The following is a 20764-nucleotide window of genomic DNA, read 5'->3' on the forward strand; positions in this document are numbered from 1 at the left end:
ATGAGATTGATTTTTTTTCTTTCACCGATCTGGGAATCGGTTATCGGCTGTCGTTCCGGTTCGGGCTGAGCAGAAGACGGGGAACTATACGCAGTGGCTAATGATTCTGGGAGGCACACAAGGCTTGGCAACGCTGTCAGTCTGCCATATGCCTGCGCTTTCCTGGCCCCCCCCCCTACCTGCCGACTACCGGAGACCTCTCTCTTTTCTAACCTCGTCTATCCGCCGGTTTTCGCTCTCGCTCTCGCTCTCTCCCTATCACCTCGCTCGCCTGCGCTGCACCTGATCAGGTAAGTCATCCAGCTTGCCCTGAACGAAAGAACGGACCGGTGTTCCCAGCCAGGTAGCTCTGCTTCTGCTGCCAGTTTCTGATCGTCGGATCGGTCAAGTCTCGCTCGGCTACGAATCAGTCGCTGCGCCATCCTCGACGGGAACGGTTCGGCTGTGTTACTTTGAAAAATACACGATTCGTACGTTCGCTGCGGCTGCGAGATCGCCAACGGGATCGGTTGGATTTCTACCACGAAATAAGTAAGCTGAATCGATTTTCTTTGCGGTGCATGCATCGTCGTGCATTCCTACATGGAAACTGGTTCGAGTATTCAAAATCGGCAGCAGGATATCGATCGAATCTTGAGTTATACCGATTTTCCGTTTCGAAGCAAATTACGATCGATGAAATCAATTTTGCACACTTTTCTGATAGGAGCGATTGATGGGTTATTTCCAGGCCAGGTTTTTACGCATGTCGTTTTGCTTATTATTCCGTACCCAAGCATTCACTGAACTTCCGTTAATTGATAATCGGTTTTTTTTTTTTTTTTTGCTTACGGATGCAATTACATTTGTATGATAAACATTTTAAAAGAACTCTGAAAAAATAGAAATCTAGTCGCTTACTACGTATTTTTGATCTATTCGCGTGTATATTTTGCATGTACGCAATATGGCATAGATAAATTTTTGTCAATTTCGGTAATCGCATCATCTATTTACGCTGTATATAAATAAATACGCATAATTATAACGCTGTGTACAAGACTTATCGGGATAGAAAGCCATTTTTAAATTATGCCCACAACTACCATCTTCACTCATCGAACAAAAACGTTTTTACAGACGTATATTTTATAGAGATTTATTCGTGTGTCTATGTATATGTATGTATTATTTCCGATTGCATATCGTTATTTAGCTATAGTTTTTTATTGAGAATTTAAACCATCGTATATAATATTTAAATGTATATTGTTTCAGTAAAATACAATTAGTTTTTATTTCTTTCGATGTCCTTTCTTTCAGTCGACTTTTTACCAACATTGTTTTTATGTCCTATGATTTTTTTCTTCTTTGGTGTCTCTTTTCATCCCAACCACGTAACGGTTTAATATTACATATGAGATTCATAGTAGATACACATGGATATATTTACGTATTGTGCGTATGCCAGAACCAATATTGATCTTAGGTCAGTGAAACTGCAGACCGTTATCTAAACATAGATCGTCACACGTGTGAGCTAGGTAAATAAATACATGTCTATATACCGATATATTAGCAGGCCGGAAACGCTTCTAATATACATATGTATAATTTATAATACAAGATACTTGCGTAACCACATATGAATATGGTTTGAAATTTTCGTAACATGTCAAGATATTTAACACGTAATATCTCATTATGCGGTAAAAGGTTTCACAAATTATTTACCGATTGTTTTGCTCTTCCTCTTCCGGCTTTCGTTTTTTCTTTTGTTCTATTCTTGACTCTTATTTCGTCAAATTGTCGACTTCAATTTGATTTGATGATGATTTGCGAGAGTTGTTGGGATCTTTATTTTATAGTTGACGTAGGCTTGAAAAATTCGACCACGAACGAGAACTGAATAAAATACTAAAATGAAAATAACAAAAATAGTTGAGAAAAATGGTAATAAAAAAAAAACTGAAGTTTAATAACAGTTTTAGAATCGTGATCAATATTTTTCGTGTCTGCAAAATTCAGTCTCGATCTTTTTTTTTTCCTCTGAACCTTCGTGTTCAATATTCGAATTATTCAGCAATTTTTAACATAATTATTGCTATTACTACTAATTATTATTACCGCTCCGTGTTTGCGTGCTTACAATTTCTAGTATTATGATTTCTACCGTTAATGAGACAGAGAAAAAAAACAAAGAAACGAATAAATGAATAAAAAAAAGCGTAGTAAAAAAAAAGAGGTTCACAAAGAGAAGAGAGGAAAATAATGAAACATAACAGGCATTGAAACGAATAGAGAATTCATGGCGAATGTCATCATCGTATTTATACGCGTAGCGGAGAAAAAAAAGTTCAATGATATTGGTAGCGATAAAAAACGATCGGTCTTACGGCCAACCGAACGAAAAATAAAAACTAATTATAATAAGGGGAAGAAACACCGGAGAAGAAACATAAAGTTGAAAAATCACGAAAGGTAAACACAAGAAATTTAGTAAATCACGCACGTATTTTACAGCGCCGATTTCCCCTCCTTGAACCTCACCGCTACCAATCCTCTTGTTTGTCAGACCGCGTCTTGCCCCAGTGACATCATGACATCGTCGCCGCATTCGTTCGTCATGCCCTAGCCTCTTACAGCTCCGCATGACCATTCGACCCAGATTTCTTTATCATCCTTAAGCGATGATGCCGTCTTAGCATTGAACATCACGCGTGCAAGGATAAAAGTATCCTCACAATAACAGCCAAGGAAAGTACGGTATGATAAAAGTGAAAAAACTAATATAAAACGGATAGTGAAGTCGGTAAGAAATTAAAAAAAAATAAAAAAATCTCCTCAGACTCGAGTGAACGGCAAAATTATGGCAATGTTGTAATATTACAACGGCAAAAAAATGCCAATAAGTAATGATATCGTAGACAATTTAGAAACATTCTTCCGAACTTAAATTGACAGCAAAATGATCGCGAAACTATAATATTAGAATAGGAGAGAGGTTAGCAACAAACAATGATGTGAGATAGAAAATTTCCATTCTTCAAGACTTGTAGAACCAACAAAATGATGGCTGTATCATAACATTGTAACAGCGAAAACTTCCACAACCATTAACGATGTGAACAAAAAGTTGAAAAACCTTTTCCCAGATTCAACATAAGAACAGTAAGAAATTGTACAAAGATTTCTCGCGTAAGTCGCAAAATATTTTTTGCTCAATTACTAATTGTTTCATTTTTTTATTTTTCTATTTTTCAGCGTCTGTCGCACGAGATTGCGACAAATAGAGGATAGTAAAACGTTGATAGGAGGCTCGGCGAGCTTCTGCGTATCGCAGAAATAATCCGGCAGAGGGACGGTGACGGAGACCGAATTGTCATCAAGTATCGTCATGGAATCCTGGCTGAGCGACGTGCAGCGTGTAAGGATACCGCGGCCAAAATTTGGCACGAGTAATTCCGTGAGGAGATCGAATTCGACCGCTCATCAGCACACCGTCGGGGTCGCGATCAGGACTGAACATAATCATCATCATTCCCGGCAGGGATTGCAGGACGTGGCTAAAGCCACGGAGGAACTGCGGCAAGCGCTTCAGGAAAAGCTTTAATGATAATACGTCAGTATAGGAATCGATCTTGCTTTTGTTACTATGCCAAGACTTAAAAAAAAATGAATAAAACGTAACCAACAAATAAGAATTAAAAAAAATAAATCATAATTCCGACTCGCGGTGTCACGATGATTATAGTTTTTACCTGGTATAAATTCTACGTATGTATATTAAAACTTACGTCAAAATTATATTCTCAGATTGTTGTTAGTTTCTTAGTTCGTTTTTATATGTCGGCATTCATATTCACTTTTTACTCAATTCTTATTGAATTCTCGTGTCTTTTCTCAATTGAAGTCGAGGTTTAACTTCCGCCTCACGGAAATAACACGCGTGTTATTATTATTGTTTCTATTATTACTATTTTATGTGTTATTTTGACGATCAAAAATACTTTCGTTACGTATTTAAGGCTATATTATTCATGCACTATTGGAAAAATTTGACTAAACGCAATGTCCCAGCAGGTCCACATTACATTTGTGTTATTTGTTACATTTTTGCTAATGAATATGATACACGCTTGCACTAATTTTAACATTTAAATAGTCATATCAACATTTAACTTGTCATTTGTACTTTTTTTTCACTTATCAACACGGTAAAAAATGGTTAAATTCACCAAAAAATTTTAGTAGGCCTGCTGGGACGTTTTTTTTTCTAGCCATGTAATTACGTGTGTGATACTCGTAAAAAAAAACTCTTGTAAATAGTTCCCGTACCCCTTAATGTATATTAAGTTTGTTGAGAAAAAAATAAAAATAAATAAAAAGTAAAAAATACACATCATTGAATAAGTGGAGTCCGTGTGTTATTATCGTTGTGATTATCATCGTCAAAGCCGGGCATTGAATGTTAAGAAAAGTATAAATATAATTCTCCAACGAATAGTAACTATGATAAAATATTTTCAAATAGTTGTAAAATTTATTTTTCATTTTTCAACTGATATTCAAATATGCCTTCTTATATACCGCCTTCTCATTCATATTTTTCATAAAATTCATATTATTTTCAGTATTGTTGATTTTTTTGTAAATATTTTCTATCGTTACGCTTGGCTCGATCGTCGCCGTCGAATTTCTTTCTATAGCAGCTCTTACGATTAACGGTAGATGAAAGTTGAACGCAATTAATTAAACTAATTGTTAATTAGTCTTAGCATTTTATATTACAGGTAAGTACTCTACCTGCGCGATACATAATTTATGTACGTTTTATCATACCGTCGAAATTTTGACGGTAGGTAGTCGATTTCGTTACAACCAAACGAAGGAGAAGAAGGGATAGTGCAAGAAGAAAAGAAAACGAATTTCATATGCAGGTTTTGAAAATTTACGAATAAGACTAACAAATGAAATTTGTACCGCACGGCATCGATTTTTTATAAGAAATTCATTTTTCATGGTTCATACATTTGTAAAAATTGCATCACACAGTTTTGCGATTTTTCTCAACTTTCATACTTCACGTCTTCCCTTTTTTTTTCACGGTGCATCTCTGTGATGTTGGCACCCAATTTTGGGAAAAATGATTTTTGTTTGAAAGTTCGGGAATCTTCTCAAAAATAGTTCCAGTCAATAAGAGTTCAAAAAATCAAAAAATCAATGGGTTGCCAACTTCACAGAGGTTCACGGAACGCGTTCTATTATAACAAGTATAGCTAATATACTGTATAAATTATTCTTGAACTCATTTATCTTGTCGATTATGAAAATATGAAAGACAAAAATTTCGTGTTCACTTATCTACTAATATTGTTTTTATTTACTCAACGATCTAACTAAGCAGGGGTAACTCTCTAATTGTAAATAATATGCAGTAACGATGGTATGACAACATTTGGCCTACGTAACGTCAGCACATAACCAATACTGCCTAGCTTACATACTTCCCTACGGATGATACTATGTGACAATTATATGTATAGTAGGCATTCTTCTAGAATCAATGATGAAATATTCATAAAACCGTATTGCATTTAAACAAGAAAATGAATAACAAATTTACCGACGCAACAGCTTTCAAATGACAGTTTTGTTTTTTGATATTTCGAACGCTTAAACGTTCTTCTTCGTTAGAGACGCCACCGCTACCCACACTCTGTAAAAGATCTATATCTATAAAGGATCTCTAATAGACATCAATAGAAATCCACAATATCTACGGTCAGATCAAAGCCGGTGATGGATATTCATTGAATGCTATGAACATCCATGCACATAAATGAAGGTACCATAGACGACCACCAGGTGGCGAACGGTCAACTTCTTCTCCCACCATAAAAAAACAGGTCCAAATTATACAAAGCCCCAGCAATTCGGCCGTTCCGTTCACCCTTGAAAATACTTGGGTTTTATTAAAAATATTTGTTCCCAATACCGTCACCGTATACCACCATACAAATATTGGCCAACTCACACTCGACGAACCCCTACACCATGTATTAAAAATTTGAGTCAAGTCGAAAGGACAAGTATCAAAATATTGTACATCACGTTGTAAAAAGCAGAAACCTAAATCAATATAGAACCTTTGAAGAACCTTGAACCTGTTTCGTTTACCCCGAACTTCGTCTGGTATCTACATACTTGGTCGTCATTGAGTGCCTAGTCTACATTGCCTATGCTTTGTACTTTTTGTCTGGGGCGAAACAAAATGTGTACATGATAATTTAAAAATATTATTGATGATAGGTAAACAGGAGTAGATGATACAAAAGTAACATCCATTAAAGATATTAATTTCGTCTTCAAGAAATCCATGATATCTCCAATGAAGATCTTAGGTGAATATCTAGTAGAACTCTACGTATAATAGACCTATAATACCTTATAAGATCGAGGTGCGTATAAATGATGGATACAAAAAACGTTCGTTAAGATCTCTAATGGAGATCTGTGTGGATATCTAGTAGAATTCTACAAGATATATAAAAAGCTGACATTTGGATCTGTAATAGAGATCGAATGTACTTTATTTCGATTTAAATGGATGTCTGATAGAGGCATTGCATATCCATCATGGATTTCCATGGTAAGTCCATCAGAGATAAATGTTCCGTGTGGGTAGAGGCGTGCGCACCTTACGCTTATTGTTATTAGATTAGCAAATGTGCGTAACCGTACTCTCGAATTTTTATTTATCGCAACGAATTCACTGCACGTAAAATCTCACGAACGATAACATCAAATTCTACCACTGCCTTGTTTTTTATGTACGTACACACAGGCTATTATAGAACCAGATTTTTGATCATATTTTTTTTTTTTTGAAACTTCTCCCCGCTTGTTTACATTCACTTTTCCACACCCTTCAACTCTCGATCGTCAATGGAATTAAAATATATGAACCGAGTAGAGAATACTTAAGACGGAAGCAGACTGACTCACCAAATTGTCAGCGTGCAAATGATGGTGTCCAAAATCTCTGGTATTCCCTCGGGAACCTCCAGGTGAGCTGTGCCTTCGTCCTCTGTCATTTTCAGCCTCGTCCTCGTAGTCCTGTAACAATCGATCGCAATTACTTTTAAAACGCCAACGAAATAGGTAAGAAGGATTAGAAGCAAACAGGAATGGGGTAAGACTTGTTAAAAATATTCATAGGCTATGTTACAAGACTAGCTTACGCCTAGATCGTATTTTCTATACGTTTTTCTACACATAGTTTCGCTACTCTATTTACGTCTCGCTAGTTACGAATAATGAACGAATGCTATGGCTTTCATTTCTCTTTTTGTTTTTTTTTTTTGTTTATTAGAGTTTATACCTGATTATCGCACTCGTCATCGTTGGAGAGGGCGAGGTCTGAAGTTGCGACTTGGTGCTGTTGGCTTCGTCTGCAGCCAGCTCTGCAATTCCCAAAATTATTACTCCGTCCCGGTCGTCTGTTGATCTATCTAAACTACATCTTGTCCCCTCTCTCGATCTTTGCTTTCATTTTTAGGTCGATTATAAATGTTAATGAATTCGATAACCATTTTGTTGTAATCTATCTTCACCGATCCTTTGCACTTTTGTTCAAAATTTTTGTCCAGTTACTGCTTGTATCGCGATTGTAATTGTCATAATCTTACCCGGTGAAAGTATAAAGTGACAAAATGGAGCACATCGTGTAGATAACCTTATAATATCGAGCTGTATTTCAGCGTGTGCGTTTTTATAGTCTTAGAATAATCGAGCGGATAAAAATTATATGTAAAAAAAAGAAAATAAATAAATAAATAAAAATATGAAACAGAGTAAGAAAATAAAAATTAAATTTTCAGGAGTGTGTGTTTTTCAATGAACAGCGCGGTGAAGGAAATGCAATGTAACCATGATTCGATCGAACCAACGAACGAATGGTGAGAAATAAAATGAAGCAGGATTGAGTGAATATGTAAATAGTGGTTGGGTGGGGTTCGGGGAAAAATCTAAAGCTCTTGGTAATTCAAAACCGTGGTATTCGGTACGTAGGACCACGGGGCGACTGCATCGAGTCGGGCAAACCTATTTGTTTCGACGAGTTACCCGGGTGACGAGTAACAAGCCAGCCACATGTGCCCGGTAAGGTTTGGTTGGCGGGTATTTATGTATGTGGATACCCACATTCGACCCTATTCTATTCCCGCAGTGCTTTGTATCGATCGATTTGATAATAATTTACTTTGGCCCAATTCGTCGAAACGAAAATAAGTCTGCATATCTACGTACATTTGACATATTCAACAACGCCCGTTTTTAATCATAACGGCCATTCTTCCCAGACTTCAGGCCGTCGATAACAAGCGACCTTCGATTTACCTCGTATGATTTCTTTTTCGTTAATAATGTTATTTCCGTCCGCTATGACCGCCGAGAAGCTTCAACGCCATTCATAACCCGACGTTTCGGTCTAGCCGGTGTATTTCTCGTTCAAAACAGCGCCATTTGCGTTCGAAAAGAGTCCAAAACTACAGCGATTCGACGTTTCGGTCAATCGGATGGGTCGCTTGCAGCTTACGGTCACATCACGCGATATTTGTCGGACTCAAAATTTGTCGGAGTAAAGAAACACCGCGGTAGCAGAAAAATTAGCGCTTCGATAATGTCGTCGCCGTTTTTTGCGAGGAATGCAACGGCGACAGAAAACATGACGATGGTTTGGATAAGTGAGTGAGAAAAGGAGAAAACTGAGCGTCGTACGGGAGCGAAATTTCTTTCGATTAATTGTGTTTTTGATTTTTGCGTGAAATTTCGACCTGCTCCTGGGCATGTCTGCTCCGAGACCGCTGTCCTCACTCGGCGACCTATACTCCCCCTGGCCTTCCCTTGGTATAAGAGGTCCCGTTACTCCTAGGGGATCTCCTTCGACGTCCACGAGCCTCGCAGGTCGGCAACAACTTCCGGTGGCGTTACCGCCAACGCCACCAACGCCCCCTCTCTGCGAGAAATCACATCACATATCCGGTAAACACGGTCTTCCTCAAGTACGGTATTTGGGAAACCGTATAAGACGGGGAGCCACGCGGCCGCGCAACGAGCCAGAGCTTTGGATGTTTTTATTTTTTGGATCTTGAAGCATTGTCTCTTCTCTCTCTATTTTTTTACCCTCCGTTACATCTTATTATCCCGTAACATCTAGTTAATTTACCTCCGGCGATGTCTCGTTTAGACGTAACTCATAAATTAAATTCCCCTGTGCATTCGTAATTTAGCGTTTGTGACAGGAGCATTTTTTTATTTATTTTTTTTTTTTATTCAAACATGGATTCATCACCGACATTTTTGTGGATATTTCTGGTGACACAAAAATATGGATAATAATTGTATGGATTTAAATATACCGAAAATGATGGAACAAATATCAGAATATGATTGAAAAGAAAAATAAATAAATAAAAAAATTGAACGAATGGCAAAATGAAACAGCAAAGCTCGGGCACACTGCAGCACGCCGCGTATATTGCGAGGGTGGGAAGATATTGATATACGATTACTTCTTTTCAAGAGAATAATCAAAAATATTCAGCATACATTTATAGCAGTGCCGTCGTTATTACTTATGGTTCGCAATTCCACAGTGTGTTATACAATATGTTGATGGCTTGTCGAAAAACATTTCAAAATATGTAGTAACTAGTGAAATTTGACTGTGATTTTGCTAGTCGCGTGTTATTTTTAGGCAAACTGCGTAAAAAAAAAAATATAGATGTGGTAAACGCAAACTCATTTCGATTTTCAGAAACTATATTTTTTCCTTGATGTGTGAAACAGAAAAGAATTCTCTTCTTTCCTGGAAAACTAAAACCAAAGAACTAATATTGGAAGTTGTTTTGAAATAATTTTGATGAAGAAAAAAGATAACGAATGGTCCAAGAATCATATACGTCATCGTATATGCGAAATATAATATTTTTTCTTTCTATTGTTTGTTGTTGTATTACTAATCATTTATACGACACATCTATTTACATATTATTCATATGCTATGGATTAGGGTGGCCGTTATTTTGGCTTTGGATGAAAAATTTCACTTCTCTCATAAGATTACAATCAAGGTGTAAAGTTTGAAAGCGCTCGGATAATTTTAGCTTGTGATACCGAGCGATGGAAATTTTGAATGGAATATTACCAATACTCAAATATTTATTACACATATAATATTAATCGATAAAATCTAAAAAAATTTAAGCTCTGACTTTTCCATTTACAAACATTACAAAGATGATGAAAATGAGTATTTTCAATGTTTCAAGTTTTCTAATCACAGCTCAAAAAATCCATAAAAACTGAATTTCATACTTCATAATATGCCCAAAGGTTCTACCAAATTTCTAAATTTGTCAATAGTTATTATCTGTGTAATAAGTATTTGAGATTTAGTAATTTTCTATTCAAAATTTCAATCGCTCGATGGCACAAGTTAAAACTATCCGAGCGCCTTAAAACTTGGGACACATTTTTTTTCAAACCATAATTGTATTTTTATGACGGGAAGAAAGAAAGTTCTCAAAAGCCAAAATAACGGCCACCGTACTATGTATAGATGATCGTCTATCACGATCTTATATGTGACGGTATTATATTATAAATAAGCTGAAATACTACAATACCTATGGATTATAAATTTTAGATATGTTAAAAAATTACATAGGTACCGAACTATGATGCTGACGTGGGGTAGGAAACATGCGATATGTTGACAAAAGATTCAGGAAAGTAGAAAGAACTTTTGCACTAGGCAAAAGAAAAAAAAGCATGAAAGTAGAAAAAGCATTTTCGGGTAACTCTAGATGCATCCAATTTACAACGTACCCTTCAACCATAATTATTACCATTAAAGTCCTTTTTAATCACGGTTTTCTTTTAGTTTATCGTTTTTACTTACTTACATTATACGGAAGTTGAATACCTATTATTTTAAATTCACACAAATTGTAAATAATGGTTGTAAGAATCGTGACGATAATGATAATAAAAGCGAATATAAGAAGAAACACAGTGAGCTAAGACATTTAATACAATGCAATTGGGTTGATAATGCAAGAAATACAGTGCATGCTTTATTTTACTACGAAGGCATTATGTATATTGTATTTATGTATGATATACACAGTTATACGTATGAATGCGATGTATCGATTTTATGCGTGAGAAAAAATATGGAAGAATGATTTTCTACTACTTTGCGAAATTGTGAATTTTGAAATGTCATTTGTCGATATTGTCACTTGTCATTACAGTCAATTCCGTTAGAAGTCAGAGATGAATTTTCGTTTTCTTTCTTATTAATTTCTTTTCTTTACCTCAAAAAAACGGCAATAATTTTCCGGAGATTCGATATTTATAATTTTTCGCCATGATCTATCCTCGATTCTATAACATGTATCATCCTGTTGAGGAGATATTCTCGATCCCCTCGTGCACCTCTCCAGACGATGACGAACATAACGAATTTTGGATACAGTACAATAATAATAACAATATTATCAAAACTGTGAATAATAATTTATATATTTATTCGTTTAGTTGTACCTTCCATCCTCTTATACGCTGCTGCATTCTTTCTTTCATGCCATTTTGCTTTCTGTCTTACTTTCGTTCACTCACTCTCGCATTATTTTTCACGTTCACCATTTTGTTTAATTTTTTTTTTTTTATTGCTGATAGGTGACATCTATCAAGACAGAGAGTATAAGGGTTAAAACTAAGATCGAGCCTAATATACAATTGAAAGAATGGTCAATGTAAGAAACAAGGCGACCGTTGTATTTTAGACATTTTATGTCGAACATAGAACTCAAAGTTGAAAAAAGGAAATGAATAATTAAATACAAAAATAAAAAAATACAAAAATTATTTGAAGAAGCCGAAGACGATCAAAAGTGAAAAAAAATAACATTGACCAAACTTTTTTCATGTATACATAATAAGTACACAAAAATATGCGACACTACCGGGTTCATAACACGAATAATAATAAAATAAAACAGAAAGAAATGATAACACGTGATAAATAAACGGCGAAAGTATTCGGAATAAACAGAAAGAGAGAAGAACTAAATGAACGAGTAGAGTGCCAGGGATACGTTGCTAGTATATAATTTTTAGTATATACATATGATAGGGTAGTATACATTGAATAGAAAGAAGACTGGTAAATAGATCTAACACTGCAGTAGTAGGTGCAGTATACAACACGTATACGTAATACGTATTATACGTAACGTCTAATAAACAGATAAATAGTTTAGTAGATAGTTACTACAGAGCGTGTAGTACGTAATATATAGGCGGAAAATTGTATATGAGCATAAATACTAATGGCCGCTGCACTTACATATGTAGTCGACAGTAATATTTCTACGATCTCGATGTTAGGAACGAACCGAACCGTGTTTTCATGTCGGCGCAAAACCGACTTAGTTTAAGAAATTGGCAGTATCGCAGCCATTTTGAGAATTCTTTGCGATATTTTTGTTGTAATAAAACCAAGGAAGAACGAACGTTGTACCAACGAAATCAATATGGCTGCCATCTTACACGCTTCGAATTGAATTTCGGTTACAAGTTGACTACTGTTACTTTCCAGTAACCGAAAATCGCATCAATTTGAGTCAAATAACGGCAAGAACAGATATAACAGGCTTACAAGAAGTGTGATCTCTCATGGTTCACTCTTAACCTACCTAAAACATCTGGGTAATTTCTCTCAGATAACGTATGTTAGAATTATATAAAATAGAATGACTGAAATTACTCACCGGAAGATCGTGAATCGACGGTGTCACAACCAGATCAGAATGCGTCCTATCACCTTTCCTCTGAAATCCAAAATCAGCCGTTCTGTGTCATTGTTCTATTTTTTGAAGGAAAATTCCTAAGTAATATTACAACATAGTGACACGAATATATTGTGCACAGTGATTTCAGTCAGTGATGAATCAGACAAATTTATTCATCGTCATCATGATCGGACGTGAACTCGAGGTTTCTGAAAAATCTAATTTACAAAGTGACTTTGTACCAGTTTCGTCAGCATGGATCCGAGCCTGAGGACCTTTTGAAAAGTAAGCAATCTCGACTCTGCGTTGCAGCGATTTTGATCAAAGTTTAGTGGTTGCACTGAGTGCATTCAGACCTTTCGAATACTTTCAAGTAAAGAAAGGATAGAGTAAAGTCAGTGCAGTATTCCATTTCAAGACACATTTTTTGCATTTCGTACCCTGGCAAGAGTAACGTTGGTCCTTGGTCTGTAAACGAGGTCATCAAAGGCAGCACGATCCTTTCCGTCAACGAGTTCCCTGAGCTCGGTGAGAAGCGTGAGCTTTTCATGAGTGTTCAAAAGATCGCCCAAACTGGCAACGAGGTCCTCGATGGTCAGCCGACGACTCCTGTAGTCGCCAAGAAGCTGTGAAAGTGCAGCTCTTTCACTCCTGGCGAGGACTACCCTGGCCTTCTCTTCCACCATGGCGGCAGTTGCTGAATGAAGAGCGCGATTCCTCCACTCGGTACTGCCGGTTCTGAGAAAATGTGTTATCATTGCGGACAGATTTTGATCTGACGACTTGATCTATTCTTCTAAACCTGAAATGGAACCTAATATTCTTACCCCGGACTGGGCGGCCGATGATTTCCATGGCTGGCCGGACTGTCCAGAAGAAGAGGATCGTGCTCCTGGTACCGAGACGGAGGAACGACGACGGGTTGACTGGTTGTGCAGGAGTGAGGAACCTTTCCGACGTCCCTAATGACCAGACTCATGCGCTTGTTCGTCTTCAGTATCTGGACCGCCTCGTCGTGGGTCGCTTCCTCGAAGCTCTGACCGTTGACTTCGATGATTTGGTCCCCAATCTGAAAAGGTCGATCCAAAGTCGTGAAGAAAAGAGATCACGATCAGAGACGATGAGAAAATATTACCAGAAGTCCCGCTCGGTCCGCGACGCTGTCCTTGTCCACGCCGGTAACGTAGATTCCCAGACCATACTCTAGACCCCCTCTAATCATGAGTCCCAAGGATTGTCCAGGTTCGATGCAGAGCTCGACTTTCCGCGTTCTATGGGCCGCGTAGCGGCCGTCTCGGCTGTGCAACGGAGGTGGGGAAGCAGGGCGACCCTGGCGGTCCATCCAGCTGCAGGATTGCTGCCGACCGGAAGCCGTCCACCCGGGATGACTCCCTCGACATCGAGGGTCCAATGCGGGCCCGCGAACCGTCATGCTAAGCGTCCGGCAGGATTTAAGCATCTAGAAAGAAGTAAAAAGTGTTGAAAGTAATCTCGGTTGATGAGGAAAGGCGAATTGGGGTGAGACACGTGATCATGGGCAAGAGAAGGAGAAACGGCGTGTGGCACAGTGGTTATAAGGATGAGCCTGAGTTCGGTCAAGGATAAGCAGGATGTGACGTCACGTGGAGCTCACAGATCGATATCTATGCCACGGAAAGTGCTGAACTCCCCTAAAACGGCGGGCCTAGCCGTGTACCGTGTGTATGGAGTGACGGTATGAAAGCTGCTTCAAGCTTACGTTAATCACGAATATACTTGTAAGTCACCGAACATGAGAGCGGGGTACGTAATTTCACTTCACGTTTCGTGGCTCGTCTGTCAAGATACATCGAGGAGGTACGTGTGTGGTATATATCGTGTATATCTATATTCTATCTAGGTATACACATAATATAGATATATATTCATGTACGGCAAGGAATGCGGAACAAGGACTTTCGAGGCACGCTGCTCTGCGATGAAATATTTTATTAAATTTCCACGAAAAAGTTTTGTCTCTTGCCGTGGATTATACATTTTTGTTATCATTATGCGGTTCGTCGTATTTAAGTTCGTGAATTAATATTGATCAGAGCACTGGATAACTCATTAGGCACGTGAATTAAATTTAGTTCACGCAGTCTCATCTTCTATCAAAGATTGCATACTCAATCGAACAATGAAAAAATATTTCGTGATATTGCAGCGACACATTCGAGCTGTAGAGCATTCAACCCGCACGCTTAATCAAGGCTCAATTTTGATTAGACTTCAACGGTACATGAGGTCGGAGTTGTTAGTTTGTAACGTAAGGAAACTTGTGTTTAACACCATGAAATATTTATCTTACCCCCCTGCAGGAAGCTTTATACATGGTATAACAACGACTAGGTTAACGTTTGTAGTCTGAACGGGTGGCCTGTAATCAACCACTCGGTGTCCTACGGTGTACAGGTATATTCTATAGCGAGCAGCTATAATTTATCTGAATTTTTAGTCATCGCGCACGAATCAACGAGTGTTTAAACGTGGATTACTTATTGCAGGGAAATAAATTCTTCAATTTTTTGAATACATGTGCGATAGCCGGCATTCAGACGAATCCAATGACTCCTTATTCGTCCTGTTTCATCCACACAGTTCCGAGATATTGCGCTTTGATCTTGGGCAAAAGTGGTTCTAGCATGTCTAACATGTGCTATTCTACTAACATACTAGACTAGCACGACCTTCGCGTTTCAACTCGCAATATCTCGGCATTCGGTGATCGGAAACAGGTGAACAAGGAGTCTTTGGATTCGTCCCGACAAGTTCTATAAACTGAATGTAAAAAGATGGCATAGAACAGCGAGTGAGAATGAGAAATCGCGCTGAAAAATCGACAGGCGGGTCCAGCGCGTGGCCGCCACCCGGTATCCGGGAGTCTGTGGCAAAGAAGAGATATATAAACAACGCGGGGGCGCTAGGCGCCGAGACGACTGGCGCCGAGACGCCGAACCGTAGGAGAAGCTATAAACAGGAGCTGGGACATGAGGAAGATTCCTTCTGTAGCCGATATTATTATTCGAGGGTTGAAATTTTTCCAGGGTATAACGAGGGGGAGGAAAATCGCCGAAGAGTAAAAAGAGGGAGAGCGGCTCGGGGTTGGGGTTTATTTCCCCAGGTCCCAACTAAAATAGCATCGCGGTTTCGGGGATGGCTGCTGGCACTTAAAGAGTCGGTAATCGGTGCTGGAGAGCCGCCGATACGCTCGTCAGTCTCTCATTCTCTGTTCTCATAGCAAAGGTAGGCATGCGGGCAGGTGAGTTGTGTAGCAGATGCTTCTTGCATGAGGGCCAGAGACAAAAGAGCCCAACAATGGGCCATCAGTATATGAACAGTGGGTAGATAGCGGCTCCTCGAGCTATCAGTCTTCCGAAGCCACTCCGGCATCGACCCCCGACTAATCTTCTACTCTCTTCCACCAAAGAGAGTGAATCACTCCTCCTCCTCCTCCCCCTCCCCCGCCCCCCCCCTCTCTCTCTCTCTTCCGATTCCACGATCAATTACTTTTCAAATTACCGGGGAAATAAATTACCCACTAATAATATTTCAAATAAAATAGAGTAACACTTACGTCGAGTAAATTCTAATAATTATTTTTTTTTTATTCTCAAGCCCTTGCTCACCTTGAGAGCCTCTTCGTGGGTCACTGCACGGAACGGGATACCGTTCACTTCAAGAATCGTATCACCGGGACGGAGTCCAGCTCGTTCGGCAACTGAACCCTCCTCGACACGTGAAATATATACACCGACACCTGAAAAATATTTTTTCAAAAAAAAAAAAAAAAACAGAAAAGAGACGGACAGCCAAATACCAAGAACAATGCACGATGAAGGAAAGACAATTCCGAAAATATTTTCTTGTCGGAATTTAAATCTGTTTGTGTAACTTTGTATAAGAATAAAAAAAAAAAGCAAATTTTTGTCATATTATTATAATCTTGCAATTTTTCAGTCCCACAATTACATTTAATGTTTTTTGCTGTTTGAAAGAAGTCATAAAAAAATTTCTGTAAAAACAAAAAGTGACTTCATGTTTGTTGTTTTTTTTTCGCTCCCACCTCAATTGCATTTAAATTGATAGAGGTGCAAATTAATATAATTATTCTTGATAACGTAGTTCCAGCAATTTCGGTTTCATGAGCTGTATATTGAGTAAATAACATATATAAGGCAAAAGGAACCGGAAAGAAGAATCATTGTTCATGGTATTTGAGGAGAATTGGTAATATTAAGGGGTGCATTAACCAACGATAATTATGTGTATTATACACCTAAAGATATGTGTGTATTACATGTATGAGTAGGGAAATATTCATAGAGTGGAAAATGAATGAACAAACCAGAACAAGAATTTCGAAAAAGAAACAGAAAAAAATAATTACAGAGAAAGATATATATATATAGAGAGAGAGAGTAAGAGAGAAGAAATCAGTATCGAAAATTGAGGTGATGACAAATTTCTTCTTTTTTTTTATCGGGTGCATATATTATTTTCTGTGCAAGTAATGCACGTGTGTGCATATAAGTCATTGTTGTGAAACCAAAGGGATTTGTGTTTGTATAAACGATGCACTTTGAAACGTACGTACGTCACGAATACAGAATATAAATTAATATTCAAATAAACAGTTTATACATGTATAGTTGTATGTAATATGAGGTGATTACACTACATGCGGATATATGTAAGTGAATTTTACTTTATTTGAGAAAATAAACGAATTGCAATGAAAACTGTATCAACTAAAAACGAAAAATAAAATACACGAACACACACACACACACACACACGCGCGCGCGCACACACGCAAACGATGAAAAGCAATTGAAAATTTCAGATGTCATTTTTACCCCGCAGCTATACTTGTGCGTGACAAGCTTTAATACTCGTGACTAACGATTTCTCGGTGTATGGTACAGACAAATGTCTCACAACAACAACAACAACAGAAACATCAATAATAATAATAATAATGATAATGATAATGATAATAATAATAATAATACGAAAAAGAAAAATCAGAGACGGAAGAAAAATAACCAAATGGCGAGTTATATATCATGAACCGTCTAGCGCAGCGATATAACCGAGTCTGATCGTGACTATCCGTTTTCACTCAGTGAACCCCGCAGCGCGCGCCTGATCACTTTTTACGTTAAACTTGGCCATCTATGCACCACTGCAGGTCCATGCACATGGGACAGCTATACAACTGATTCGGTGAACAAAACCGTTGCGCGTATAATTGAATTTCAATTTTTTCTTTACGCAGTGCGTTTTCGTTTTTAATTTTTGCCGACCGATACCTCGAAAGCCGGAGAAAAATTCGATCCTCAATAAATTTTAAAGAATTTCAAATCCACTTTGAACCTTTGATTAGTTCGTTTTCTATAGGTTTTTCAATTTTTAAATCGTTGGTCATATTTTTATTGCGCAAATGACGAGTTTAAAGGGAAGGAAAGAAGAGACAAAAACAGAAAAAAAAGAAGCACACGAGCCTGTGACGCCGATAGTATGGAATTCGTTGCGAGCGGATGTATTGATCTGGCATAGAATATGAGCTGCAAAATACCGGACCTAATCAACGCAGATGATACAGCAGTGTTAAAATTTTCACAATTTTTGAAAAATTATCCTATACATCTCGAAAAATACGCAAACTAACTGTTTTCGTTTTATTTGTTTTTTTTAGGTTACGAAATTTCTTCTGTACCCGAAAGCGAGACTGAAGGGATGGAAAAAAATGCGAGTGTGTGCGTGAGTGTGTGCGATTACTTGGTGGAAATTTCACGAGGCAATACAAAACATCATGCAACATCCATATAGCTAGGCAAAAACCATCAATTTCGAAGATCGCATGAGTAATGAAGTGTATCTAAGTTGAAAGAAAGAATTTTAGGTGTCGTTGAAATTTAACGCGGCAGCTGCGTCGGATGTTGTTATGAAATTGTTTATTCACACTTGTTATTTTTTGTTTAATCGAAAATAGATAAGTTTAAACGTCATTTTACGATCGTTTCATATGATTGATGGATTTTGGGCTACGCTGGTTACCTGACTGCACTTCTGATGGTACAGCGAAACAGACAGAAAGGTTCTCGAGTCACGCAAACTGCTATTTTATCACAATTTTTTTTACACTTGTTTCATTCAGTTTCAGAACCATCACGATTGTACGTCTACCATATACCATTTAGGCTGAATACCGCTCCACGTAGATAATCCGATGAATGACTAAGAGAATGATAATGAATAAATTAACGGTTCGTGAAATTATGTGAGATCTGAACCTTTATTTTCTTGAACCATATTTCAAATACTACAAATTCAGCTGAGTACGCGGTTATCAATTCTCATATACAATTCTAACCTAGTACGGATTGAATTACTACCATTATCATTATCATTATTCTTTCAGAGTGCAACATAACGAGCTATACTTGTATAATGGTGATGTGATCGGCTCGAGAAGAGTGAATGTTTTCTGGTTCTAACAGCGTCTATGCGCAATCATAACCTTAAGCGTTATCAATGTTTTGGATATCAAAAGAAAAAACGAACAGGAATAATAAAAGCCCCGTAACAAGAAAATTGACGTTTATATTCGTCCTTCGGGAGGTATTCAGTCATTGATACATAGATATACGTTAGAGTGGTTTTCATTTGATGATCGGAAAAATTTTCATTGGACCCCCTCCTCAGATCTCTTCCAAATCTTTAAAAAAAATCTGTGTTAAGTTTAAAGTCGCTACGTCAACTGAAATACGTGTTTCAACGAGCTTGAAATTTTCTATTTAGGTAAAAAGCCCACGGCGTTGATAGACACCTGCCTCGAAGAATAAGTACAAAGAAATTCTGGTCAATAACAAGCTTTTTTTGGCAAACTCGTATTGTTACGTAAAAATATAAACAAGTTAGACTTACATTTTTTTTTTCATCGTGGTTCTAGATTGTTTTTTCCTAAAAAATACGATGCTGAAAATTCAAATAGAATTTTTTTGACCTTTCCGAAAATCAACGCCACGGGAAATTTCTTGTTTTTACCACAATGAGAAAATTCAAGCTCGCTGAGGTGATTGTGTCTCAGTTGACATAGCGACTTGAAAGTTTACACGGATTTTTTTTAATGATTTGAAACAGATCTGGGGGGAAGGGGGGGCCCTTAATATTTTTCCGACCCCTTAATAAGGACCACCCTACTATACATACACTGATCGTTCTTACCATTTTTTTTATTTTAGTTATATATGCACATATTTGAGTCACAACTAATTGGATTAATCGCTAGTTATAGGTGTATGGATAAGTAGCATAAGTTGACTTAAAAATATACAAAGAGATGTAAAAACGTGGTGCTGAATTTGTTGAATACAAATAAAAACTTTCCCAGTATAAATTGGAAATACACCATACTAACCACACCTCAACTAACGATGGACCATCAAATAGATTTTTGAATACTGTTTGTAAAACCGAAGAAAGGTGAAGTGAAAATGTGTTTAAGAGAGATGATTTAAGCCGGGTCGTGAAGAAAAAATAAAAAAAAAAAATTATATCCAGACCGATGGATGTGTACGTTTTCAACTATGCACTCCGAAAATTCACCAAGTTTGAATTTTCTTCGTATAAAATTTGTTTATCGAGAAAACATGACTCATCTGAGTTGTCGCAGCCATTAACCACGTGACTTTATTTGTCGTTTCATCAATAATTAAGTTTACGGCGAATCTCGCGGTAAAAAAAAAAAAAAAAAAAAAATAAAAGAAAACCACGTCGAATCGAATTTGCATTTAAGTTTTACGTGATTAATCTACATCAATTTTCAATGAATTGAAGTGATCGTCGTCGGGTGAGGCGTAAGAGTGTTGGTTAATGATGGAATTTTCAAATTAAGT

The 20764-nt window shown here is 37.5% G+C and overlaps 1 protein-coding gene and 1 long non-coding RNA gene across 12 annotated transcripts in view; one reads left to right on the plus strand and one right to left on the minus strand.

Moving 5' to 3' along the window:
• LOC124306058 (whirlin) overlaps positions 1 to 20764 on the minus strand; it is a 43650-nt gene that overhangs the window by 7510 nt on the left and 15376 nt on the right. For 7 of the 11 annotated variants that reach the window (XM_046766183.1, XM_046766182.1, XM_046766185.1 and 4 more), the window contains 9 exons: positions 18924 to 18935; positions 16490 to 16620; positions 13978 to 14301; positions 13670 to 13911; positions 13283 to 13580; positions 12822 to 12881; positions 8817 to 8998; positions 7364 to 7445; positions 6988 to 7098 (listed from right to left, as the gene is read on the minus strand). In XM_046766183.1, coding sequence (XP_046622139.1) covers positions 6988 to 7098; positions 7364 to 7445; positions 8817 to 8998; positions 12822 to 12881; positions 13283 to 13580; positions 13670 to 13911; positions 13978 to 14301; positions 16490 to 16620; positions 18924 to 18935 — 1442 coding nt within the window. The remainder of the gene's footprint in view (positions 1 to 6987; positions 7099 to 7363; positions 7446 to 8816; positions 8999 to 12821; positions 12882 to 13282; positions 13581 to 13669; positions 13912 to 13977; positions 14302 to 16489; positions 16621 to 18923; positions 18936 to 20764) is intronic. The other 4 variants (XM_046766187.1, XM_046766184.1, XM_046766189.1 and 1 more) reach the window with 2 other exon arrangements.
• Positions 279 to 3279, plus strand: LOC124306063 (uncharacterized). Its single transcript, XR_006908515.1, has 2 exons — positions 279 to 531; positions 3244 to 3279. It is a non-coding gene; the product is annotated as an uncharacterized LOC124306063 (long non-coding RNA).

The sequence above is a fragment of the Neodiprion virginianus genome, chromosome 5 (assembly GCF_021901495.1).
Source record: "Neodiprion virginianus isolate iyNeoVirg1 chromosome 5, iyNeoVirg1.1, whole genome shotgun sequence".
In the NCBI taxonomy this organism is placed as follows: Eukaryota; Metazoa; Arthropoda; class Insecta; order Hymenoptera; family Diprionidae; genus Neodiprion; species Neodiprion virginianus.